The following is a 27,599-nucleotide window of genomic DNA, read 5'->3' as shown; positions in this document are numbered from 1 at the left end:
CAGGGGGAATTGATGATTTGACATACAGACTAGTACAAGTTTTTTTGACTGGTTATGAAGTGCTTGAGGTCTTGTAATTGCTTTCTGAAGGATCTCTGAGAGGTGGAGATGTTAGTTTATCACTTGCATTCAATCAAACCTCCCAGCTACCATTCTGTTTGAATCGTAGTCTGTGCTCTTATACAGAGCTCATTAGTGGGACTGTTTATGAATCATTCTTCTTGGTACCAGGCAGTCCACGGCCATGACTGCGTATTCACAAGCAAAGCCGACAGGCCGCAAATCAAAACCAAACACAAAATGAAGAAAGTTCAAGCCTCTAGACTTAAGAAACCAGTGCTAGCCAAACTTTCACTGACTGAAACTTTGAGTCCTGTCACACAACTTTTTTGTCCACTCCACACATCCACACAAGTCAATTCAGACTTCTCTGTCAAGAATAGATGAGTTGAAGCAGATCTTTCTCACATTTGCTCGGCTATCAGTCTGGAATCAGACAGAGACACCGTGTGCCCTGTCAATGCAGTCTCCCACAGGACAGAAAATCACAAGATCTCCTTTGACATTGTTCTTATTCTCTAAGACAGACATGTACTGAGAAACAGACCTTCATAGACTCAATTGTTTCTTCAAGACAGAAATGATTAAATGGAGATCAAAATTTCAACTCCTGATAAAAAGGCTCTAGTAATCTTATATGCGTCACCTTAATGTCTCAAACTGTGCCCAGATTTGCCAAGATACAATAAAAAGTCAGAGATTTCAATATGAAATCAAACATGTTTCTGTTTTTACATCATTTAATAGGTATTTTAAGGGAAAATATCAGAGAGAAAGTCGATAATTACATGAAACATTAAAATTTCTCATTATGTTCATACTGGACCCAATTCCCAAATCCAAACTTTAGGACTGTCCACACTGTCATTTTGTAAATGTAGTGCAGACAATATATTCTTGGTTGCTATAATAATGAATTAGGTGTGAACGCAACGCCAAGAAACAGAAAGATTGTCCGTCGTTGCTGAAAGAGGGAAGGTTTAAAAAAAAAAAACCTCCTTCACTCATTGATGTTATAGTGATGTCGCATTACTAATGATGAAAAAACCCTGAACTTGCAATTTGATAAGACTGAAATACATTTTAAAAACTTTTGCTGTTCAAACTACAACAACTGGAGAGTTCTAAAACTAACAGTTCAAAAATCAATATCAATAAATAAATGCGGTACTTTAGTATAATTAATATACTATTATAGTTTGTCGTTTTTTTTAATCAGATTTTATTTGTATATCTTTCTTTATGATTTTAGTTAGTTTTAGTAATTTTATTGTTTTGTTTTCTTATTTTTAATTTATTTAATTTTAATGTCTGTATACTTTTTATTTGTATTTATTTTATTTTTTTTGTTATGTTAGTTCAACTTAAACTAAATAAAAATGAACAGAAATGTTGCAATGCAACTAGATGAAATGTCTATACTTTTTAATATATTATTTTAGTTAATTCTTAATTAAATTAACATTACTTTAGTATCATTAATAGTTTGTCAGTAGTTTGAATTAGGTTTTATTTGTATATCTTTCATTGCTATTTCAGTTAACGTTTTAGTAATGTTATTGTGTTTTGTAATTTTTTATTGGTATTGATTTATTTACTTTTTTAATTGACTTATTTTTTAATATTTATACATACTTTTAAGCTTTGTTTTTAGTTTTTGTTATTTTAGTTCAACTTAAACTAAACAAAAATAAGAAATGTTTCTTCTTTGGCAACTAGTTTAAACAAAATGTTTACATTTTAATATTTTATTTCAGTTAATGTTTAAGTATGAATATGGTTTTTTAATGATTTAAGTTTTTAGTTAGTTTTAGTTAGTTTAAAAAAAATATATATATCTTCCAGCTGTGACCATGTTTCTCATTATTGTGACTTAAAATATCACAAAACTGTAACTTTGCATCTTCATGTCTCTAAAAGTGGCTTTATCTCACAGTGTGACATTATTTCTAATTTTAAACTTTACCTCATAATTACATTGAGTTGAAATCAGGCTTCCATAACATTCCATTCCAGCGTGCAAAAGCAGAGCCACCCCTGAGAATAACACTCAGTCTCTTTCTCAGTTAAACTCGCCTTGTTTTCCCGACTCCTTGACTATATCAGAGAGGAAGTGAGTTACACTAAGGCTGTGGAAAGCATGTTTGAGTTTCCTTCTCAAAAATGTCAAGGAGAAGTACACAGATTCGCAGGAGAACAACAAAAGAGGAAAGTAGGTCAGAAAGGTGCGGAGATATAAAAAATTAAAATAAAAACATCTTTCTTTGTTTTAGTGGCTCTCCATCAGGTAGAATTACAAAGTTAAAGTTTTTTTCTCCTACTCTATTCTCCTCCATTTTTCTAAATCTATATTTTGTATGTCACTTTTAACCGGCACAATTAATGTGCCTCTGTGACTTTCCTCCTTCGGGCTCTTATTTTTAGCTTGTTTTCACACCCTTCCCAACATTACAACAGAGGAATGAGAGAGTGGAAGAGGGAGATAAACAGACTCCTAATTAAATGCTCTTTGTTAACAACAGAACAGGACCAGACACTGCCAGAGCATCAAACACCAGCACCTTCACTCACACATGCTCACACACTCATTTTGCTTTCATTATCAAACCTAAAATAGGTCATATGTAAATGTACACAGGCAAATGTGTAGGTGACAAGTCACTTTTTTGAATGAAAAACCGAGAGGAAATATGAAATCGACTTGCATTCATCTTCTTCAACGAATGCTGTAAAAAAAAAAAAAAAAAAAAAATCTTGTTTAATCGAGCAGGAATTCAGTTTTATTCAGTATCTGTTGGTCTTTCTCACCTGTGTTTGGTGGTTTATTTTAGATATTGCTGACTGCTTACATTTTCACAGTGTTATTTATTGGATTACACTCGGCTTGTCCCTTCTAGAGGTGCGAGGAGAATGTTTGCCCTGGTTCTGGGATCATAATCATCATAGTAATCCATATGCACAGGCCCTGTTGACCTGGAGACCACTGAGAGGATGCCAGAATTCAACACGCATGCCTGAAAAGCAAAGAATCACTGAAAAAGCAGGCTTTTAGCAACTAAAATATCAAATTCAAACAGTTTCAGTTCCCGCTGGGGACCATTACAGCCCTGATGGGTTCTTAAAAGAGTTTAATCTTGTTTTTGTTCTGATTATGGTTTTCAAGGGCATATGCGGTTAGAGTCGGGTGATATAATTAAAACAATTGAAGAGTTCAGATGCAAAAGCCTAAGTGCCATCTGGAATTTAAATCTAAAATTAGCATTTTTATCAGGCTCCTATGTTTAGGTTCAGTAATTTTACTCTAATGGCAATGTATAGGTCTTTTTCTATGCAATTAAATTAAAATAACTGAACATAAATGTAGGAGCCTGATAAAAAAAAATCCATTTTGAGACGAAAATTTCAGATGGCACTTAGAGGTTTTACATCTGAACTCTTCAATTATATCCTGAAAATTTTCAGCATTTTCTCTGAAAAGGATGGTTTTGTTTCACTCAACCAAACAGCTTAAATGCAAAAGCAACATTTTATTTATTTACATATTTTTATTTATATTTTTTCTCAGTGTCCCGACTTTCTAAGAGTCAACTAATGATAATATTGAGCTGATAATCATTTTCATGTTATGGCCAACAATTAATACATGGTAAATATTAAAATTCTCTAGTGATTTGTCTACATAAACTAAACTAACATTTATGATGTACAGTATGGAAAACAGATCATTTTAAAGATTAGCTAAAGATTGTTTAACAATGTTATTAAATTCTTTTATTTATTTTTATTTTTTATTTTATCATGACAGCAAAGATAATCTAAATGTAAAAATAAAGAAAATGAGAATGCACAACTAAATATCCAATATCGATTGACATACACTACACTATGATTTTTTTCATGTTTTTGACAGAAGTCTATTATGCTCACTAGGGCTGCATTTATTTAATAAAAAATATTGTAATATTCTGAAATATGATCAGAATTTTAAGTAACTTTTTCTGTTGTAAAATATTAATTATTGTAAATTATTAGTAATTTTTAATATTCAGTGTCACATAATCCTTCAAAAATCATTATAATATGCTGATTTGATGCTCAAGACACGTTTTTTAATTATCAATGTTAATAAATAAATATGTTTTTGTAGAAATGTTTTTTTCAGGATGCTTTGATGAATAGAATGTAGAAAAGAACAGCATTTATTTAATATAATTGAAATGTTTTTTCTTTACTGTCAACTTTTATCAATTTAATGCATCCTTGCTGAATAGAAGTATTAAAAGCTCTAAATTAAAAAAACTAACAAATAAACAAACAAAAAATCATAATAAACCAACAGTGATGCAAAAAAAAAAAAATACCCCAAAAGCAATAAGGTACTAACATATTGTGCAAATTGATCAGAAATATATATTTAAAACAACACTTAGCCTTTATGCAGTGTGTACAGTGCCTGGGCTTCCAAAACAAACTGAATTGAGCTGCATGCACTGCACAGAGATCACATGAAGCACTAAAACACAAATCATAATGAATGCACACACACGTATACAGTAATGAGCGCAGCCTGAGCTGTGACAGTGAGCTGCAAATGGCCTGTTTTACATGAGCGGAGCAGCAGTGGGATGGGAAAACACGTCTGTGAGCTCAGAGCGCTACACACTCACCTCTCCTGCACAAAGCAAGGAGAACACACACGTTCACTGGCCGGCTCACTGGAATCAGGTCAGAGGCACAGCAAAACAGAACTAGGCCATGAAGTTTGAACTTATTTGTCTGTTTCTTTTCAGCAGGGAGGTGACAGTGAACACTCTGGTCCCCTAACACACACACACACACAGCCACAGCTCTGAGACGATCGCTCTGGCCCAGACGTGTAAAAGAGAGTCTGCTCCTGTGTGACAATGAGTGCAGTGAGAACAGGTTCACATTTCACTCAAATGTGCCAGCATGCGCCACTTCTGGCGTAACATGACAGCGCATTCGGCAATGGTACAATTCATGACAACTGTGAGGAAATACTTATACACTGCAGTTCAAAAGTTTGGGATCAGTATGATTTTTATTGTTGTTTTTTTTTTTTTTTGTATTTATTTTATAAAGAAGTCTCTAATGCTCATCAAGGCCACATTTATACAGAAATATAGTAATATTATTATAATTTAAAGTAATTGTTTTCTATTTTAATATACTTTGAATTTTCATCAGCCCTTTACTCCAGTCTTCAGTGTCACATGATCCTTCAGAAATCATTCTAATATGCTGATTTTTCATCAATGTTGGAAACAGTTGTGCTGCTTAATATTTTTTGAAAACTTGTTCAGAATTCTTTCATGAACAAAAAGTTCAAAATAAAAGCATTTCTTCAAAATAAAAATCTTTTTTAACAATATAAGACTTTACTGACCCCAAACCTTTACAAAATATTTCTATTTTGAATCTACACTCACTGGCCACTTTATTAGGTACACCTTGCTAGCACCGGGTTAGACCCCCTTTTGCCTTCAGAACTGCCTTAATTCTTTGTGGCATAGGTTCAACAAGGTGTTGGAAACATTCCTCAGAGATTTTGGTCCATATTGACATGATAGCATCACGCAGTTGCTGCAGATTTGTCGGCTGCACATCCATAATGCGAATCTCCCGTTCCACCACATCCCAAAGGTGCTCTATTGGATTGAGATCTGGTGACTGTGGAGGCCATTTGAGTAAAGTGAACTCATTGCCATGTTCAAGAAACCAGTCTGAGATGATTTGAGCTTTGTGCCATGGTGCATTATCCTGCTGGAAGTAGACATCAGAAGATGGGTACACTGTAGTCATAAAGGGATGGACATGGTCAGCAACAATACTCAGGTAGGCTGTGGTGTTTAAAAGGGGTGGTGATGGCGCAGTGGATAAGACGCATGCCTTTGGTGTGAGAGACCCGGGTTCGAATCCACTGTGAGACACCAATGTGTCCCTGAGCAAGACACTTAACCCCTAGTTGCTCCAGAGGCGTGTGACCTCTGACATATATAGCAATTGTAAGTCGCTTTGGATAAAAGCGTCAGCTAAAATGAATAAATGTAATGTAATGTAAACAATGCTCAATTGGTACTAAGGGGCCCAAAGTGTGCCAAGAAAATATCCCCCACACCATTACACCACCACCACCAGCCTGAACCGTTGAGACAAGGCAGGATGGATCCATGCTTTCATGTACTTTACGCCAAATTCTGACGCTACCATCTGAATGTTGCAGCAGAAATCAAGACTCATCAGACCAGTCAACGTTTTTCCAATCTTCTATTGTCCAATTTTGGTGAGCCTGTGCTAATTGCAGCCTCCGTTTCCTGTTCTTAGCTGACAGGAGCGGCACCCGGTGTAATCTTCTGCTGCTGTAGTCCATCTGCTTCAGGATTCGATGTGTTGTGCGTTAAGAGATGGTATTCTGCATACCTTGGTTGTAACGAGTGGTTATTTGAGTTACTGTTGCCTTTCTGTCATCTCTAACCAAACTGCCCGTTCTCCTCTGACATCAACAAGGTATTTTCGTCCTCCTCTGACATCAACAAGGTATTTTCGTCCACACAACTGCCGCTCACTGGATATTATCTCTTTTTCGGACTATTCTCTGTAAGCCCTAGAGATGGTTGTGCGTGAAAATCCCAGCAGATCAGCAGTTTTTGAAATACTCTGAATGTGGAATGGTTATTGGTGCCAGACGGGCTGGTCTAAATCACTTAAATCCCCTTTCTTCCCCAATCTAGATTGAGCTCCTCTCCCTCATCTAGCTCTCTAAGCAGCTACGTCGGCTTGGTACGCCTGTAACACTGCCATGGTGTGCAGACACGCACCAGCCTGACCTGCAGCCGTGAGCCTTCAGAGACGACGCCGCGCCAGGGGACAGATAGCTTGCGAGCGTCTGTTCCACCCGGGGCATCGCTTCTGATATGAATGAGAATGACGTAATGCAACAGAGAGCTCTCACTCAAAGGGGGAAGAACCGCACCACGGGCTTCCACGAGCGAGAGCGCTAGATCTGGGGAATGCAGGAGGAGATAAGGCGAACCTGTCTCTAACCCATCCGCCAGATCCATGTTGATTGAGATCCCCGCGATCTCACTCACCGCTGTGCCTCAGCAGATGTACGACGGGGAGGAGCACAATCAGACCACTTTTTTTTTTTTTTGCGCTGACCGCGCGTCGTTCTCGTTCATAATATGCTTGTGCAAACAATGCAGCTTTACAAAGCTCATCGACGTCCTTCACATCCACCTCCTTGGATGAAGACAGGTGGAGCGTCGAGCCCTTTCTCTGGGGGGAAGAAACCGCGGGGTGATTGTGCTTAGGGACAAACAACACAGATCGACAGACACACACACAGAGTAGCAGTTGCTGAATGACAAAAAGCAAACGCCGGTTCCACCGCACGTGCTTTTATGCTTCCTGGTCGATTACATCACCCGCCCGTGACGTCTCGCCCTTCCATTGGACAGATTACACACGTGATTCAGAGCGCGGTCACGCTGAAGACATTCCCCTAGCGTTTCGGCGCAGCTCGATTTCCTGGAAGGGAACTTGAAATCGCATTATATGACCCCTTTAATACTGAGAATGATATTTTTAACAACTGTATATCTTTATCGTTATTTTTAAAGTTATTGTCCTTGGTGTGAGCAGGCCCGAAGTCTATATTTTTTTGCTGAGATATATATTATTTTTGAATGCAGGTGCAAACAGCACGTACTGAAAGGGAAGGAGATCACTGATATATGGCTAGACTTACCTTGAAACGCTGATTCTAATGAATGTGAAAGCAAAGCACAGCTAAGCCTGTGTTTGTCATTGCAAGGTCTGATACAAACTTTAACCACACTAAAACATTAAAAGTATTGTTTTTTTGGAGCTGAGGGGTTTGGGTTTATATAATGATATTGTAGGACAGAATTCAGAGAAGCGCTGTATTGCTCAGTGGTTGTTCTTTCAGAGCTCCGAGAGCTACACAATTAATATGGATAGCAATACTCAGAAGATTTAATCTTGGATACATTTGATGAGAAGTGTTCCTTTTAAATGCTATAAATAATGAAACAAACATATTCATAAAATATTAAGAAAGTTTTTACTGTCTAAACATTTATATATAAAATTTTCCTGAGAAACAAACTTGTGTAGGATAATTAGACTTGTTTTCAAAGAAAGCACATTGAATTGAGTGTTTTTCTTCTTATTCCAATGGTAAATAGCTTTTAATTAAATAATATATCTCATATCTCCATGGTGGTCTCTTAGGTCTGGGAGAAAATGTTAGAAGCATGGCCAGCATCTCCAGGCAGTTGACATGCCATGTGAGATGGTGACATGGAGATAGTAAGATATGTGCTTAATAATAATTATTATTATTATTATTATTATTAACTATTTGCCAATGGAATAAGAAAAATAAACTAAATTAAAATCATTTTAATTATGTTTATTTTTAATTACGCTAGCACTCAAAAGTTTAGGGTCAGTAATGTTTCTTCTTTTAAAAAAATACATTATTACGTTAATACGTAAATTAATAAGTTTATTTAACATATTCGATTGAAAGTCAAAAGTTACAGTAAATACTTTTTGAACTTTCTATTGATTAAAGAATCTTAAAAAAAAATATGCATCACATTTTCCATATAAATATTGAGCAGCACAGTTGTTTTCAACGTTGATGGTAAGAAATGTTTCTTGAGCAGCAAATCAGCTTATTAGAATTATTTCTGAAGGATCATGTGACGTTGAAGACTGGAGTAATGATGCTGAAAATTCAACTTTGCCATTAATTTTTTTGCCTTTACTGTATTTTGATCAAATAAATGCAGCCTCGGTAAGCATAATATACTTCATTTAGAAAACTTAGGAATGGTAGTATATTTTATATTACTACTAAAACCAGACAAAAATATTGATTTAAAATGTATATTTTTGCTCTGTACTTCTCAAGAGAAAAATCTAAAACATTAGGCAAAAGTCTAAATTTTTCCCCCATTTACGCTTTTGGCATTTTAGGAGAAACAATTGAGAGGTTAAAGAGTTGTGGCAGAGTTGCTGTGGTGGTCAGGTGTCCGCTGCTTCAATATGCTGTCATGGGTGCTGTCCAGGTTTTCAAACTAACTGAACAAGGTGAAGAGGAACAGAGCTGTCAATACCAATAAAGATTTCATTACAGGCACCGAAAGTCAACGAGACTGCTGCCCCGAGGGATCGAGACAGAGAGAGCTGTCTGGATATTTATTTGACAGAATATCCACAAAGAGATAGAACTGAGATGCTGTGAAAGAGAGGGGTACAGAAAGAGAAACAGACCATCACACCTTCCAGTGGAAGTGCATCTCAGATTTTCCATGACTGCTGTTTTATAGACATTTTTCTGATGAAGCGTCCCTCCCGAGTGTTGCTTTGCACCGTTTTTTAAGTGCAGAAATGTCAGCAGTGACGGTTGAGCGGAATGCAGAGATACAAACCTGGCCTAAGCGGGGGGAAACGTCTGAGACAACATGCTTGAGCCAAACTTTTTCTCTACTCTGGAATGAAAATATGACAGATTTATTTTTAAATGCCTGATTCACATCGAGCAGATGCTATTTGCAATATGAACAACATTAGTGCACCCAAAAATGAAAAATCTGTCATCATTACTCACCCTTATGCTGTTCCAAACTGGATGATGTGTTTTTTTCTTTCTTCTCAGTTTCTTTCGTTTTCTTTTATGGAAAGATTAGCACAGTGCTAAAGGTGCATTCAGTCATTTTCATCATTATTAAAATGTTTTACACACACAAATGCATAGTAGGTGAACTGAGGTTAATTAGAACCTTTCTTCCCAGTCATCTCAATGGTAAAATGTGTCCCAGTTTACCTGAATGCACCCCTGCTTGAACATTTTGATCTGTTCCTCACACAGAACTATTGGATAGCTTCAGATGACTTGAAATATAGCACACAAGACCAACTTTATGGCACTTTTTGATCTTTTTGGAGCTTGACATTATCCAATCCCATTCATATTTATTACATTTTAGAGTACTATTATTAAAACAATGACGCTGAGTACACTCATGAAAATCAAAAATCCAGTATCTCAAAATATTAGAATATTTACATTTGAGTTTCATTAAATGACCATTCCTACAGTATACATTTTGGGTATCTCTTGTTCTTTGAAACCACAATAATGGGGAAGACTGCTGACTTGGCAATGGTCCAGAAGACAATCACTGACACCCTCCACAAAGAGGGTAAGTGACAGAAGGTCATTACTGAAAGGGGAGGCTGTTCACAAAGTGCTGTAGCAAAGCATATTAAATACAAAGTTGACCAGAATGAAGAAATTGGGTAAAGGTGTACAAGCAACAAGGATGACCGCAAGCTCGAGAATACTACCAAGCAAAACCGATTCAAACACTTGGGAGAGCTTCACAAGGAGTGGACTGAAGATGGAATCAGTGCATCAAGAGTCACCACGCTCAGACGTCTTCAGGAAAAGGGCTATCAAGCTACTTCTGAAACAGAAACTAAGTCAGAAGCATCTTACCTGGTCTGTGGAGAAAAAGAACTGGACTGTTGTTCAGTGGTCCAAAGTCCTCTTTTCAGATAAAAGTATATTTTCTATTTTCTGGAGTCTGGAGGAAGACTGGAGAGGCACAGAATCCAAGCTGCTTGAAGTCCAGTGTGAAGTTTCTGAAGTCAGTGATGATTTGGGGTGCCGTGACGTCTGTTGGTGTTGGTCCAATGTGTTTTATCAATCCAAAGTCAATGCAGCCGTCTACCAGGAGATTTTGGAGCACTTTATGCTTCCATCTGCTGACAAGCTTTATGGAGATGCTGATTTCCTTTTCCAGCAGGACGTCAGCACCTGCCCACAGTGCCAAAACCACTTCCAAGTGGTTTGCGGACCATGGCCAGCCAACATGCCTGACCTGAACCTCATATGGAATCTATGGGATATTTTCAACAGAAAGATGAGAAACAGTCGATCCAACAGTATAGACGAGCTGAAGGCTTAATAGTGCCTCATCAGTTCCACAGGCTGATCGCTTTCATGCCACACTTCACTGTTGAGAGGAGCCCTGACCAAGTATTGAGTGCAGAAATCAACATACTTTAATAAACTTGAACTTTTCTGTTTGGCAAATCCTTTTTTGATTGATCTTAGGAAATATTGTAATATTATGAGATATTGGATATTGGCTCTAATCATCAAAATTAAAACAAAACAACTTTTGAAATGTTTTACTTTACATGTAATGAATCTAGATATATGAAAGTTTCCCTTTTTGAAATGTTACAATAAAATTTTTTTAGTTTTTCACGATTTTCAATTTTTTTTGAGATGCATATATTCAATATATATATATATATTGAATTATCCAATGTTACATTTATTTGATCATAAACACAGTAAAAACAATGATATTGTGAAATATTTTTTACAATAACTATTTTATATTTTAATATATTTTCAAATGTATGCTCCATTAATCCAGTCTTCAGTGTCACATGATCCTTCAGAAATCATTCTAATATGCTGATTTGTTGCTCATTTCTTATTATTATCAATGTTGAACAAAGCTGTGCTGCTTATTTTTGTAAAAATCATAATGCATTTTTCATAATTTTTTTAATGAATAGAATTTTGAAACAAACACTATTTAATTGAAATAGAAAGCTTTCATAACATTATAAATGTCTCTACCATAACCTTTTGAACGGTAATGTATATGATTAAATATTTGGTATATTGAAGCATAACCCATGAAGCAAGTAAGTAACCTGACACAATAGAGTATCTTTTCTGAAATACTCTTAATCATAAACATCACAGATTGTCTGTTTTAGACTCACCCTCCACGCAGCTTCCCTCATGCTCTCAGGGTTTTCACTCCTCGTTTCCTCTATCAATCTGGAAAGATCTCACACACACACACACTACATCACATTCAGTTTTACGACAGGAATCAGTCAGTTACTTCTTAAGGTTTTTCTGCTCTCTTCACTGAGATTCTGATTCTAATTGCACTCAGCAGCTATTGATTTTTTTCTTGCTGGAACTGATGCTCTTGAGATTTCTTCAGATATATATATATACCTATATATAGAAACATCAATAAAATATCCAACAATTATGCATTACATACTGATATTGCAATAACAACATTTATTAATACTATGCATATACAATATTTATTTGTAGCATTAAACGGATCTAATAATTACATTTTAAAGATTTAGCTGTTACTGTATGTAGGTCTAACAGTCCAAAATCTTTCCAAGGTCCCTATGCAACCTGCTAAAACATCCCTTGGGCTCCACATACCTCTGTCTGGGATCCACTGATCTAAGGCTGCTCGAAAGGAGAATGTTGTGTGTTCATTCCAGTAACTGATTTTGATGTGTTTATAAGAGATGATAAGCTGGATTGTTGCTTTGAAAGGCAGGTCAGTGAACTGGGACAGTTCTTGGCTTCTCTTTTCGCCTGATTTACTTAAAGCTGACCTCTTTCTTGCTGCACTGGATCAGGACCTGACTCAGAGCGGGGGGTTGGGAGAATGCCAAGGGCCCCGTCTGTGCTAGAATTGATAGTGGCCCTGTAATCCACAGTCCAGTCTCCAGAGACGAGAAGGACAATTCAAGCCACTGGCAGCAGCTCGCAGCACACACAATGTGGCCGTAATCATACGCTTGTCTGTGTGCTTTTTTACTGACATATGAATATTCAAAATATCTTCTGGCTGTTAGATTCTGGAATCTGAAGCACATCTAATCAGCTTTTGATGGCCAGAGAACACTGGCTGAATATTATATTTGTTTGTTTTCCTGCCGTCCATCTGAAATAAATGCGATGACAACCACAATCTTGGAACAAGTTTGGAACATTGTATTTAAGCACATTACTGCCTCTTTAAGATGAATAGCAATCATTGCATTTCTCATGTGGGAAAAGAATAAATCCAAATGTATGTGAGAAATAACGGTTACAAATGTGCAATTGGACAATTTTTATGCATTTAACGTCTGATCTTAGGATAGGTGTTATTTTTTTCTTTCTTTACATACCAATGGAAGAAGACTATGGCTTTGTAATATATCTAAAATATTGCATCTCATTGCCAATTACATTTATGACCATTTTTTAAAAATATATATAATTATTCGATGTACACACAATTTTGAAATATGTTTTACTATATGTATACACTAAACAAAATTATAAAATTATATATATATGTGTGTGTGACTGTACCTAAATGAAAATGGTATTAAATGGTAATTAAATGGTATTACCTACAAATGGTTTAATCACTTACGCAAGAGACTATGCAAGAGGCACTTGTGCAGATTGAACGTTTAGAAGTTAAACTCATTATTTATTACCTTAAACCATCAGCAAGCAAAACCTTTCAATGTAACATACATTTGTGATATTTTTTCGTAAATGCATCAGATACGTTAACGCATTTTCCACCTCAGAGGAAAACTATGCATGTACTATATGTCCTGTTTTTTCTATGTTTTTTAGGACAGTGCAGAGAATGAGGTGGACAGAAACAAATGCTGTACGCTCTGCAACATGTTCTTCACATCTGCCATTGTGGCTCAGTCGCACTACCAGGGCAAAACACACGCTAAAAGAGTTCGCTTGGTACTGGGGGAGACGCCAAGTCTGCCTACACCCACAGGTAAGAGGCACTCAACTAAATTAATTCTTGTTTTTAGTTTTTTGGATACGACTTCATAAAAGCATGCTAGAAAAAAATCTTGTTTTTGGTCTTTTTCCATTTTTACTGAGAGTAGAGACACTACACTCTAAAAACTGCTGGGTTAAAACAACCCAATTTGGTTATTTTAACCCAACAAGTTAGGTTATTATGTTTAACCCAGCATGCTGGGTTGCTTTTTTATGGTTAGAAAATTAAAAATATATTAATTTTTGTTCTAAAGACAGACAAAAATCCTATAGGTTTGGAATGACATGAGGGCAAGTAAATTATTTTTTTGTGTGAACTATTCCTTTAAGAAAGGAAGCCCAAGAATGATGACTTTCCAAATCAGGCAACCCCAAAGTTGGGCAGGGACAACAGCCTGTCACTGAAGGAGGTCCTTTGCCTGGAGATGGTTTGGTGCAGAGGGTGGTGGATATTGTCCAGGATGGACAGTGTCTTTCCGAGGATCTTTTTCTCAGCTACAGATGTCAGGGTGTTCAGTTCTTGCCTTAAACCATCTTTCCCTCTCTTCTGAAGCTGAGAAAATCACCTCCTCCTCACACAAGCAGGCTTCTGTGTCCTTAACTCCCAGCGCGGGCATTAAGACACAAGCTCAACAAGTCTGTAATATTACATGTAAAACATTACTTCTAACAATTATCACTTCAAAATAATTATGCTAGTCTTTATTACATAACGCCGTTTCCTTTAGGAAACTGCATTGTTTAACCGCAAAAAATAAGATATAACGAATTAACATGTAAATGTGTTAATAACCATCTATTAACACCTCAAAAAGTGCAGATATTGTAAAATCTTATGTTAATATGACATAAGACACTCATGGGCATTATATTAAAACTGCCTCTTCCGTTTAGTAAAAGAGGCCTTTAAGACGAAAAGACGTGAAAACCGCTCTTTTCGGACTATTTCCGCCTACCTCAAAATACTCCCGGACACAAACAATGAATGATGACTTTACATTTTTAATCTTTACTTACCATAACGTCTTTCACTCGCTTCTCACTTCTTTCAGGCTGAGAAAATGGCGGCTTCTCGCACTGGTGTCGTCCGATGTTAACGTGACGTACGTGCTCTCTTTCACGTCTGCGTTCCCAACCCAGCGCCCCTGGGTTATGATCAAGACCAATTTTCAACCCAAAATTGGGATAAACAACCCAACGTCCTTACCTAGCGGTCTCAACCCAGCATTTGGGTTGAAAAAATAACCCAGCATTTTTTAGAGTGTATACAGTAGTGAATTAGACCCAGAGGTGTGTTCAGACAGTTATGAATCACAGCTGTAGGAATATAGTGACTGGTTAATGCTTGGGGCCCAGAGCGCTAAACTCAACCTAAAGTTCAGTTCTGTCAGGCAGGCTTTGTTTATGCCCGTCTGCCCAGCTGTGTGTGCAGCGGTAATGAAGCTTTACACAAGCTCCAGTGAGTGTACTACAGCCCTACAGAGATAAACAGACACAAGACATCTAGAAACATACAGTACGACTGCACTGTAGAATATTGTAGAGTAACTGTCTGTTAAATGTGCAAAACTGTGATAAGGAAGTCTTTCTCATAAGCATTAGGCAGACAATCACAGAATGCTCAGAATATGAGATGAGAATGATCTAGAATCTCATGTGTCACTGCTGAATCTTATTCTCACGCCTCATTTGAACTAAGCAGTATAGCTAAAAAGAAAAAAATTGTGTGTGTGTGTGTGTATTTATATGCCACAATCTTTTGAAACGTTTTAAAAATAGGATTATAATACTCCCGTGATGCAAAACTGAATTTTCAACATCATTACTACAGTCTTCAGTGTCACATGATCCTTCAGAAATCATCCTAATATGCTGATTTGCTGCTAAAGAAACATGTCTTTTTATCGACAATGTTGAAAACAGTTGTACTGCTTAATATTTTGATGGAAATTGTTTTTTAGGATTCATAAAAAAAGTTAAAAAGAACAGCAATAGAAATATTTGACAATTATAAATTAATTCCCTGTCACTTTTGATCATTTAATCTGTCTTTGCAGAATGTAGTTATTTTAAAAAATAAAAATCTTAATGATCCAAAACTTTTGAACAGTAGTGTATATATCTCAGTATAAATATTTTTTTGATATTCAGTATTTTTCTTGATAATATTGTATTTTGTCTTTATCTATTTTGTTAAATTATTAAAATGCTCTCAAACTTTGGCTCACACAAGTAGTATAGAAATGTAGTCCATCTAGAACTTTGTCAATTTAGAAACTTAATGGACAACTACAAAAAATGCAATAAACATTACCATATTACCATTACCACATTGCAATCACGTAATCACGCATGCATAAGGCTGAATAATCAAGAAAACAACATTTGAATGGATTTCATCTGAATTAAATCGCATAAATGTAATACTTTGGGGTTGGTGTTAAGAACAGAGCATTAAGCAGAATGCCTAAGGAATATTAATAAAGTGCAGCCTGGAAAACACAGTAATAAACTTCTGACATCAAAACATGATGTTTATGTCTCTGATGATATTCATAATCCTAACAAATAGTTTTATCTATGCTTATTGTCAATGAATAATTCAGAACGGTGGTTGTTTGCAGACGACTGGACATAATGTGATTTATAGCAGTTAAAAGTAGATATGAGAAACAACATCATCATATAATTAGATTTATTTTACCAATAAAGTTTTGAGTGTACAGCCAATACAGTGTTTGAAGTGACGAAGTGATGAAGTGTCCCCTCTGGCTTGCTTAGTTGGGACTTATTTGGGACATCGGGACTTCATTTCCAGCGATATCGTCGACCTGATTGCAAAGACACTTTAAACTGAACTGAGCTGGATGATGACATCACTGAATTCAATAATGAAATGCCTTTAACTGAAAATCTTTTTTTTAATCTTTTCATTTTACATTATTGACACACTATTTTCCTTTTTTGATATTGTGCTGTTGCTTTGACACAATTTACATTGTTAAAAGCGCTATATAAATAAATGTGACTTGACTTGACGAAGAGGACAGGCTCATGCACCTGAGTTATCAGAGTCGAAGCGTGAACAATGATGAACAGCATTAATGTGTGCTGCAGAAACACAGTCAGTCAGATCAGATTGCAGAAGGGTCTTGTATCTGTTTTCATGTTTAAAGCACAAAACTGCCTGAGAATAAGGTTGTGTAAGAACTGCCTGAAGCAGCATGAATTTGTGTGACTCAGGGTCAATGACGTACAAAACTTACTGGAAAATTATGATGAGCTTATAAATGAATAATGGTTAATAAAAGAGAGAGAAAGCTATTCCACCTATCTCTGTCCATATCAATCCATTCATCCACCCACCCAACCACCCACCCAGTGTAAACAAGGCGTAAGTGTAGGTTGCTTATGGTTGGTGAGCAATGCCACAACTGATGATATTCAGCATTTTTCTTGATAATAGTAGTAGTTACATCCCCCTTTCAGAATCTGCAAAATGTAAATTATTTTAGCAAAATAAGATGGATCACACAAAATGCATGTTATTGTTTATTTAGTACTGATCTGAATAAGATATTTCACATAGAAGATGTTTACATATAGTCCACAAGAGAAATAGTTGAATTCATAAAAATTACCCTGTTCAAAAGTTTACATCCCCTTGACTCTTAATACTGTGTTCTTACCTGAATGATCCACAGCTGTTTGTTTGTTTGTTTTTGTTTAGTGATAGTTGTTCACAAGTTTTTCCTGAACAGTTAAACTGCCTGCTGTTCTTCAGAAAAATCCTTCAGTTCACACAAATTCTTTAGTTTTCCAGCATTTTTGTGTATTTGAACCCTTTCCAACAATGACTGTATGATTTTGAGATCCATTTTTTCACAATGAGGACAAGAGAGGGACTCATATGCAACTATTACAGAAGGTTGAAACGCTTACTGATGCTCCAGAAAGAAAAAACATGCATTAAGATCCGGGGTGAAAACTTTTGAACAGAATGGAGATGTATACATTTTTCTTATTTTGCCTAAATATCATATATTGTCATTACTTTTCATTACTTCAGTACTTCCCTTCAGAGGCTACAGATGATAGTTACATGTTTCCCATAAGACAAATTAAGTTACATTTACCCTTATCTTCAAATTCAAAAAGTGTTCACCCTCATACAGTATATATATATAGTTACATACAGTACATTTTCTCACAGAAGTGAGTACACCCCTCACATTTTTGTAAATATTTTATTATATCTTTCCATGTGACAACACTGAAGAAATGACACTTTGCTACAATGTAAAGTAGTGAGTGTACAGCTTGAATGAACGAATGAATGAATGAATGAATGTCATCATGGAGGAGTGGAAGAGGACTCCAGTGGCAACCTGTGAAGCTCTGGTGAACTCCATGCCCAAGAGGGTTAAGGCAATGCTGGAAAATAATGGTGGCCACACAAAATATTGACACTTAGGGCCCAATTTGGACATTTTCACTTAGGGGTGTGCTCACTTTTGTGGCCAGCGGTTTAGACATTAATGGCTGTGTGTTGAGTTATTTTGAGAGGACAGCAAATGTACACTGTTATACAAGCTGTACACTCACTACTTTACATTGTAGCAAAGTGTCATTTCTTCAGTGTTGTCACATGAAAAGATATAATAATATATTTACAAAAATGTGAGGGGTATACGCACTTCCGTGAGATACTGTATATATATATATATATATATATACATATATATATATATATATATAAAAAATCAAAAACATGCATTAATGCTCATACTGCATATCCTCATTAGAGACTTTGAACGGATGTGTATTATACATTATCATCAGCATTAACAAACAACAAATTGCCTCTCAATTGGATTTTGCACTGTGAAGCTAAATTGATTTATGATGGACACTTTCAATCACCTGAGCTCTGGTCACTGGATATGTGCCAGTGTGGAAAGTCATCAATGTGGGTGGTAATAAAAACTAAACCTGGACTCAAACTGCTGCTGTATTCAGTGTCAAACAAAATTAGTCTAAACACGTTTTCAATCTCTCTGTCCATATTTAATTACACTTCACTTTAAAATGATCTTAACCACATTACAGATGTCTACTGCAGGCATCAGGACAAACAGGAGGCATATGTTTCTATCTTTAGCCTGTCGATGACTATTGAATTTCATTTCCTGTCATAAGGGAAATGATTTCAATCAAGCAGGGTAGTGTTTGTTACAGCCCTCCAAACTAATTCCACTAATGTTCCTGGTACTCATGTACAGTAGACATTATACCAAGCGCTCAATGGTGAGCATGAGCATGCAATCATCATGGTTCACCCTCAGCTTTATGTCTCATTTTTTAGTCTTAGATGAATGAAACTTTGTGAAAATCCAGAGTGCTATTCGCTCAGGAAAACTCATCAGACGAGGATCGGTCTTGACAGTGGAAGCGGATGTGATGGAGTTGCCCTTGAGATAGTTTTTTACCTGCCCATCCCCCGTCCATTTCTGCTCATCTTGTCACTCCAGCTCTAAAACCATCTTTGCTTTAGGGTTCATCTACAACATCTGTCTCTGCACATCATACGGTGCTCAGGATGCATGTTAGTGATGTGCAAAACGGTTTTATATTCAGTCCAGTTTTAAAACGTCCACCAGACCCTGATCAGATGCTAAATGTTCACACAGCATGCATTCTTGCTTTTAAAAGGAGCTCAACAGAATGAAACAAAACGCAAGGGTCTCAAGATGTTTTTAAAAGTTGAACTATTTTTAACGTGACATCTTCCTAAAAACAATCATAATTGCCTAGAAATGTATTGTCAAATGCTGTGAATTGTTACAAAAGCGGTGCTTTGATGGATGCAGCGGTGGTGCTTTAAAGAGGATGAATTTAGAGACGCAACTTCTCAGAGAGGATTTTAGCATGCTGGCAGTTCAGCACACTGTCAGCAAGCTAAAAATCCTTTTTGAGAAGCCCTCTGTATTTTTTTTTAAATGCTACAGATAAAAAAGACTAACAGAAAAACTTCTAAACCATATCTAATGTGTGTATGCTGGTTTTGTCAGACCACTGAAAGCAGATTTTAAGTGATCCATGCACAGTGATTTGAATCATCTTTGCTCATGCGAGTGAGATGTGGGTGGTGAGAACAGGGAGGTGTAGTTACTGTATGCGTTCTTGGTTGCTAAAGTATGACAAATCAACAAAATAAAATGATCAACTTCTTAGCAACCATCATCCAATTTAAGATTCCATGCAACCATAAGAGATCTGTATGTATTCAAGAAGAATAAGGATATTGCCAAATTTTGATCAAAACAGACAGCAGTGGTGTCATGTTGAGTGACTTTGGCATGCTGGTATTCAGAGTATTTTTCTGCCAAACTTGTTGCTATGATACATTTCAGAATTGAAACTGCTGTTATATGTACTTATAGCCCATAGCTATTAAAAAAAGTGTTACTCTACTGATTTAAATAGAGTATTAGTTTTACTACACATGGGTCTCTGAGAGTTAAAGGGATCGTTCACCCAAAACTTAAAATTCTGTCAGACTCACCCTCATCTCATTCCAAACTTTCTTCTGTGGAACATAAAATAAGATATTTTGGGAAATGTCACAGTTCTTACAATGTAAGTCAATGGTCAGCAAAACTGTTTGGTTACCAACATTCTTAAAAATATCTCCTATAGCGTTCCACAGAAGAATGGAAGTCATAAAGATTTGGAACATGGGGGAAGGTAAATAATGAATAAAATTTAAATTTTTTGGGTGAACTATCCATTTAAGAGAAAGCAACCTCTCTGTATATGCTCAAGTTTGGGAGAAAGAGTAGGGCTGATAATCCACGAGGCAAATTTTTGAGCAATTTTGCCGAGCAACTTTTTTTGATCAATGTTGCTTGGGCACTTTCCCATTGAGGATGGGTAACAAATTTATATCTGTATCTCACCTGGTTGCCCGTTGATGGCAACATTGCTCAAAAAGTTGGCCCGTATATCATCAGGCTGAGATTCTGTTGCATTTTCTCTTCTTTACACTCATAAAAAAGATACAAAAGCTATCACTGTAAATTAAGTATATTCAACTAAACTTATATTTCATAAATTACACAAAAGTACTGAAAAAAAAAAAATTTTTCTGTGTACTTTATAGCTTTCTTCAGCATCTATTGAATTAAAAAGTCCAGTAAACAATCACAGTGTGTTTAGCTCATTCTAACCTGCGGCATTGCTGTGGCCTGTGGCTATGTGGGGTTGGTAACCATGGTAACAAGTCCCATGGTGTCTTCGAGAGTGTCACCTGGAAGATCAATCCATTTGCTTGCTTTTTCCTCATAAGATGGAAGAGGGTAACCTAACTCAGGGGTGAATTTTCATCTCCACATGCGCTGACCTTCTCTTGACCCGCATAACTCTTCAGTAGATTTGGCTTGGAGCCATCAATGTGTTTGCCAGCAGGACAGTTTCAGCTGCACTCAACTGAATCTTTATTGTTTGTTTTGATATTGAATAGGCTCACAAGCTCATCTGTATTGATGGATATTTATAGATGATGAATGTATATTCTGTTCTGTGCAGAGTCAGCCCCGCCCACCCCTCAGACCACAGACCCGCCCCCTCCCTTGTGGCAGCCACTGGTCAATCATGGCGAGGCGGGCAAGTACTGCTGCTTGTGTGGCGCCTGGTTTAACAACCCACTTATGGCACAGCAACACTACGAAGGCAAAAAACACAAGAGAAATGCGGCGCGGGCGCGACTGTTGGAGCAGCTGGCTGACAGTCTGGATGCCAATGAAAGCACAGGTCAGTCTTCAGTCGCCTGAGTCATAAATGTCATGTGATTAATCACATTTGGAGTCACAAAAACGTGTCATGATAACACCGATTGTCTGATGGTGCCACAAGAATACACACAGTTCTAAACCTTTCACGTGATGTCAATGTAGACAAATGAATTAATAAAATAAAACAAAATAAGTTATTTGTTATTAAGAGTCATCCAAAAATAATACTTCACTGGGAAAACAGTTATTGACAGTTTGCGTTTTTGTTTGTTTGTGTGTGTGTGTGTGTGTTTAAAAAAGTACAGTTCAATTTTGGATTGATACATTTATTTTTTATTTATTTTATTATTATTATTAGTTTGTATGCTCACCAAGGCTGCATTGACCATAATTACAGTAAAAAAAATGGACACATGGACCCACAAAAACAACTAAAAAAAGCTGCTTTATGTATGCTAGGCCAGTAGTTGGCAATGTCACTAAAAAAAAACACTGTTTTTATACTAGGTACAGTGCCCTCCACTAATATTGGCACCCTTGATTAGAGATGTAACGATTCACTCAACTCACGATTCGATTCGATTCGATTCACGGTTTTGATTTCACAATTTGATTCACAATTTTTTTTTTTTACAAAATCAGATTTAAGACAAATTATAAATTAAATGTGTCCTTTTATTATTGCTTGGACAAAATGCTGAACATTTCTTTGTGAAATTGAAATATAATAATATAATCAATATAATATAATCAATATAATCAAAATTGAGTTATTGATATTTTTGGGACATTCAAGACATCCTTTATCATGTACAAGTATCTTGAGTCAATTTTGTTGTTTTTCCGAGAAAATAATGGGTCGTCTCAACCGTAACTTCGAAAAGCCCCAGAGAAACCAAGGCAGAACACCGTATAACACCAGTAACGGCTCTTTCACTTTGTTTGGAATGCTCAAATTGAATTACGGCATTTTGCCTTTGTTTAGTCGCGCGTCAAAATGAAGTTATGGGGTCGGCTTGGAGTTATACGGTGTTCTGCCTTTTTTTTTACTGTCCATTAAAGTCTGCCGCATTTTAATTTCGGTGTAGACAAACTAATCAGAATCAGAATCAGAATGAGCTTTATTGGCCAAGTATGTTTACACATACAAGGAATTTGTTATAGTGACAGAAGCTCCACAGTGCAACAGAAAGACAGTAACAGGACAGGACACAGATAATAAAACAAAATAACAAGAAATAGCCAATAACCAATGTTATTGGCTATTTGTACCAATGTACAAAGCAGCAAAAAAATAAAAAATACACAATATATAATATATAATTAGATTGTGATCTACCAAACCGCTCGATATAACAAAGCAATGTAAAGACTAGACACCTTGGCAGCAATACATAATCGCGAATAACCTTTAAAGATTATTTTTTCCCTTTTAGTAATGCAGATTATTCACCAGGCTGTCACTTCTAGTTGGATGCGTGTGTACTTGAATGTCGTTGCATGTAGCCTGATCAATCATAAAATCAGTAGCCTAACAGTTCGCAATTAAATCCATATCCTACCTTTTCTTGTAACCCGATAAAATCAATCCATGGCGCTGAACGTCGTCGGAAATGTTTAATTCACACACATTTCTGATGCCTGCTTGCTGGCGTTCACATAAATCCACAAATAGTTATTTTAGGTTAGGCTATTTCATATATTTATATTCAAGTAAATATAAGCAATTATGCTATTGTTTTACGTTACTGAGCATAGCAAATAAATTGGTTGCAAAACGTTATCCACTCACATGTTTAACTTTTAGTCTGCTTGTTACGGTCCAAAAAATAAATACATAAATAAATAAATAATACAGTCACATTACTATATGAAATAGCCAATATGAGATAGCCCATGAACAGTAGATTTTATACAGGTGTTACTATAACGATTTTGTAAATGGTGATCAGCAATCAAATAGTGATAATGTGGAAGTTACTGTCTTTTGCCTTGGTGTGACTTCTCACTTTTTTGCAGATAATGCAAAGGCAGAGTACATTAACTTCAAAATAGGGGTAAAAATCAAGTTTGAGCTCACAATTTTTTAATGTAGATAATTTTCATTACTAAAACATCGAATTGCCAAATTTCCAGTGTCCTACCTATAATTAATTTGGCTGAACAAGTAAAAAACTTTAAATTATTTTTTCTCACTTTCACACTCTAGCGAGTAAATGTCTTTTGCCTTTGTAGGGCAGTATAGAACTTGCATATTATTGCTCTTTTGTTGGTTTTGATTGCTTCTATTGTCCTCATTTGTAAGTCGCTTTGGATAAAAGCGTCTGCCAAATAAAAAAAAATTAAATATAATGTAAATATAAAAAACAAAACTAAATTGAAATTTAAACATGCCCCAAATCAAATAAGTAACACAAGTAAAAGAAATCTCTTCATATAAACAAAATAAGGCTTTGTCTGTGCTCTTTCCATTTAAAAATTAGAGGCAGGCAACCACTGCATTTTAATCATGATCCAAACAAAGATGCTGCATACATGCAACATGAGCAGTTTTTAATCTAAATTAGACTGTATAATTTCGAAATTTGAAGCAAAAACAGAATGATTTGACTTCAGTTTTGTGAAACTATCCATAAAAAATATTTGCATGCAACAGAAACAGCAGACGATCTGAATGAGACGCAGATTCACTCTCTGCCAGCAGGTGGCGTTTTAAGCATTTCCTTGTTTCTGCTGTAAACAAAGCAGCGCTGTACTTATGGACTTTAATATGCATTATACAGAGGCAAGATGAAAAGAAAAAAATACCATCTAAACTTTTCTAAAGACAGAAAGTTCCCCTCAGACATACATTCATATAAACTCCTACCACTAATTGAATGAGGGCACTGTATGCCTGTGCACATACCTTTAGACTGAACATGCATCTGCACCATTTTCATAAATTCATGTTTTTTGTATTTTTTTTACTGAAAAGATAACTGTATTGTTTTAAAAAACTTGCATATTGAAACCAGTTTTCAAAATATTGCAATCAAAATATTGTTCAGAATCCCAGAACGCTGTTGCTGTGTAAATAAATGGCTAAAAAAAACATATAAGAAGTTGTCACAGCCGATAGCCTTGCACGCCAACATATATTACCATTGCACCGCAGACATCCCGAGTTCGAATCCCACATTGCTTCCTGTCACTACACTAAATAAAGTCAAGACGGCAAAAAACTAAAGCTAAAAAAAGGCAATAGAGCTACAAGGAATTCAGTATCTATGCACTTTGTAGGACTCATGCTACCTGCATACATCCACAATGTTTCAGTTCAATATCTCCCCTACTTCTGCTCCCCACTGTTGAATCCTGTCAGTGACATTGTGCTCTTTAAATACATACTTCACAGTGCTGTAATCACTAGACATGTTAGTCATACAGTGTGTGATTCAGGTATCCAGACAGATCCCATAAGCCAGTTCAAATAAACCTTTAGTCACGTTGCAGTGCTTGCTCAAGGGTTTGAACAAGGTCAAGTCGAGTATTGCCTTCGGATATATCTCAAAAACTAGATCCGTAAGCCTTGAGAGTTACTTACCCCAAGGCAAATTAGCAAAAGGCTTGTCACTTGTCTTTAGGAACTAAGACTCAAAAGCGCTTTGATTCTGATTAACCTGCTACTGAAACGAACAAGTCAGTTCGATTCAGGCTTCTTTTGTAGATGTTTTAAGAATGATTCAGTGGCAATTCTTACTGCATAACCATTCAAATTAGTTATGGAAACAAGGACATTTTTGAACACTGACAAAAATCATTTGTTAATACTTTTTAGAGCTCTATACCTAACAGACGACAGAGTACAACGGGGCTAAAGGCGCCCCGAGGTAAAAGGTGCCTTTGATATTATTTTCATCTAAACCATTAGATAGCACAAAAACGTGGCTTAGCACTTTGCAAAACATTCGCTTTTCAAGATGCACGTGTATATTTGTCTGATCTTTGACGCGATTGCGCACAACAGCGCAAAGTTGATTCTGCACTTACTTGATCTAATATTTTAGTTTTTTTTAAATGTTGTAGATTTAAGTAGCAAATGAGAATCGCTAAAATTAATGCATATATTTTGAGACAAAGGTCTTCTTAACAATTTTCAGTTTTGTTTAAGATAATTTTTAAATAACGAAAGAATATGTAAAAGTATGGTTTTGGGGGTAAAAAGCGCCCCTGCTGTTGGGGCTAAACGTACAGTAATTAACATGATAATTAATAGATCACTGACTTTTCCATGTTTTGACATGACATGGTTAGATTCAGATGGTAAATATAATATATTATGTTGTTATAAATATCATATATATTATGTATGTGTCCATATTAGAGATAATCACAATGTTTACAATGAAACCATCATATTTAAAAACATGATATTATTCATATCATATAATAAAATATATTTTGTTGTTACTGCTGTAAATATATTTTCAATTATTATTGGATCTCCTTCAATACTTTCAGAATCTTTACTTATTAAAATGATTTTGTTTCTGTATTTTAAAATATGTTTTTTATAGTAACATATTTTAATGACCAGTGTATTTATTGAACAAAAATAATAATTTTCTTTTTTGTTTTTTCAAATTAAGCAGAAAACAGTACAAACTTTGCTAAGCTGATTGTTTTGAACAAGTATTAACTTAAATATTATTAAACAAAGCATTATTTTAGCTGAAGTATTTGTATCAATATCTTGTGCGTTTTACCCCATGCTGGTGGGCCTTTTACCCCGTGTGTGGGGTAAAAGGCCCCTGTTGCGACCTCATACATTTATAAGATTTTTAAACAAAATAAACAACTTGAATGATTTATTTTCACACAAAATCTGTTGCTCCATTAATTATCAATACAACGTATATATTTTTCCTGCAATTATACATTTTACGCAGTGAAATAGCACATTTTTTCTAAAGGTGGGCTTTTAGCCCCGTTGCACCCTATCCTATTTTAATTCAATCAAAAACACAATAAGTGATTGTAAAGGGAAAGTTCAACCAAAAAATGTAATTTACTCTCTCTCATATTGTTCTAAACCTGTATGACTTTTTTCCCCCCTGTGGAATATAAAAGAAAAATGTTTTTGTCCATAAAATGATGATTGATTGGCATCTCAACTGAACGTTTATACTGTACACAAAATTCTTCTCAAAATCTTCTTTTGTGTGTTATATGGCTGGAACAACATGAACATGAGTAAATAATGACAGCATTTTAATTTTTTGGTGAACTATTATAAATTCTTCTGTTTCCCATAAAGTAAGAAATGTGGATGGTCATTTATATTGCATAGATTTATAAAAGCACCATAAAAGTCTCATTAAAATGGTCCACAGAACTCATGCACTATATTCTAAGTCTTCAAAATCACATAATATCTTTGTATTAAACAGACAGAAATAATTTAATCATTTATCTTCACAGTAGGACTGTATGTTTTTCAGTGCTTCCATATCACAATCATGTGACATCATGCACCAACACATTTAAGTGCCATTTTTAAACTAAACCCAAGTCTGAATACGACCAAAGAGCTCCAGCTATTGTATAGCCTCAGAAGAGTATATATAGTGAATATAGTGCACAAGGCACTTTTACTTATATGGGTCTCTTACAGTAAACATTTTAGGCATTATGTGCAGCAAAAACTCTGTAGCAAACAATGCCAACGGTATTAAGAAGGAGATGGAGATAACCGATGTGTGAGGGTTGAAAGACTGGCCTAATGTTCTCTTAAATACCTGCAAACTGATCAGTCCAAGGGTAATCGGAGCGTCAGTCTCAAGAAACATCAGTCACAGTGAAGAGTATTGTCCAAAAACAGCATGTGGAAACGTGCCAAGGCTCAGCAGGTAACAGAGACAGAAACACACAAATCACAATGCAGAGGATGAGCAAGACAAGAAGGCATGTTTTATTTTTAACCGCTGTTCACAATCCTGCCTGTAAAGTCTATCATAATGTCATGCATTTAAAAGGTCTTGGGGGACAAACCTGTT

At 35.8% G+C, this 27,599-nt stretch overlaps 1 protein-coding gene across 1 annotated transcript in view; it reads left to right on the top strand.

Moving 5' to 3' along the window:
• LOC306882340 (zinc finger matrin-type protein 4-like) overlaps nucleotides 1-27,599 on the top strand; it is a gene marked incomplete at both ends in the record, with an annotated part of 42,916 nt that overhangs the window by 9,448 nt on the left and 5,869 nt on the right. The window contains 2 exons of the mRNA XM_079436894.1: nucleotides 13,601-13,760; nucleotides 21,356-21,580. Coding sequence (XP_079293020.1) covers nucleotides 13,601-13,760; nucleotides 21,356-21,580 — 385 coding nt within the window. The remainder of the gene's footprint in view (nucleotides 1-13,600; nucleotides 13,761-21,355; nucleotides 21,581-27,599) is intronic.

The sequence above is a fragment of the Barbus barbus genome (genome assembly GCF_936440315.1).
Source record: "Barbus barbus genome assembly, chromosome: 16".
In the NCBI taxonomy this organism is placed as follows: Eukaryota; Metazoa; Chordata; class Actinopteri; order Cypriniformes; family Cyprinidae; genus Barbus; species Barbus barbus.
The sequence above is the reverse complement of the archived record's forward strand: the minus strand, read 5'-3'. Positions and strand labels throughout refer to the sequence as shown.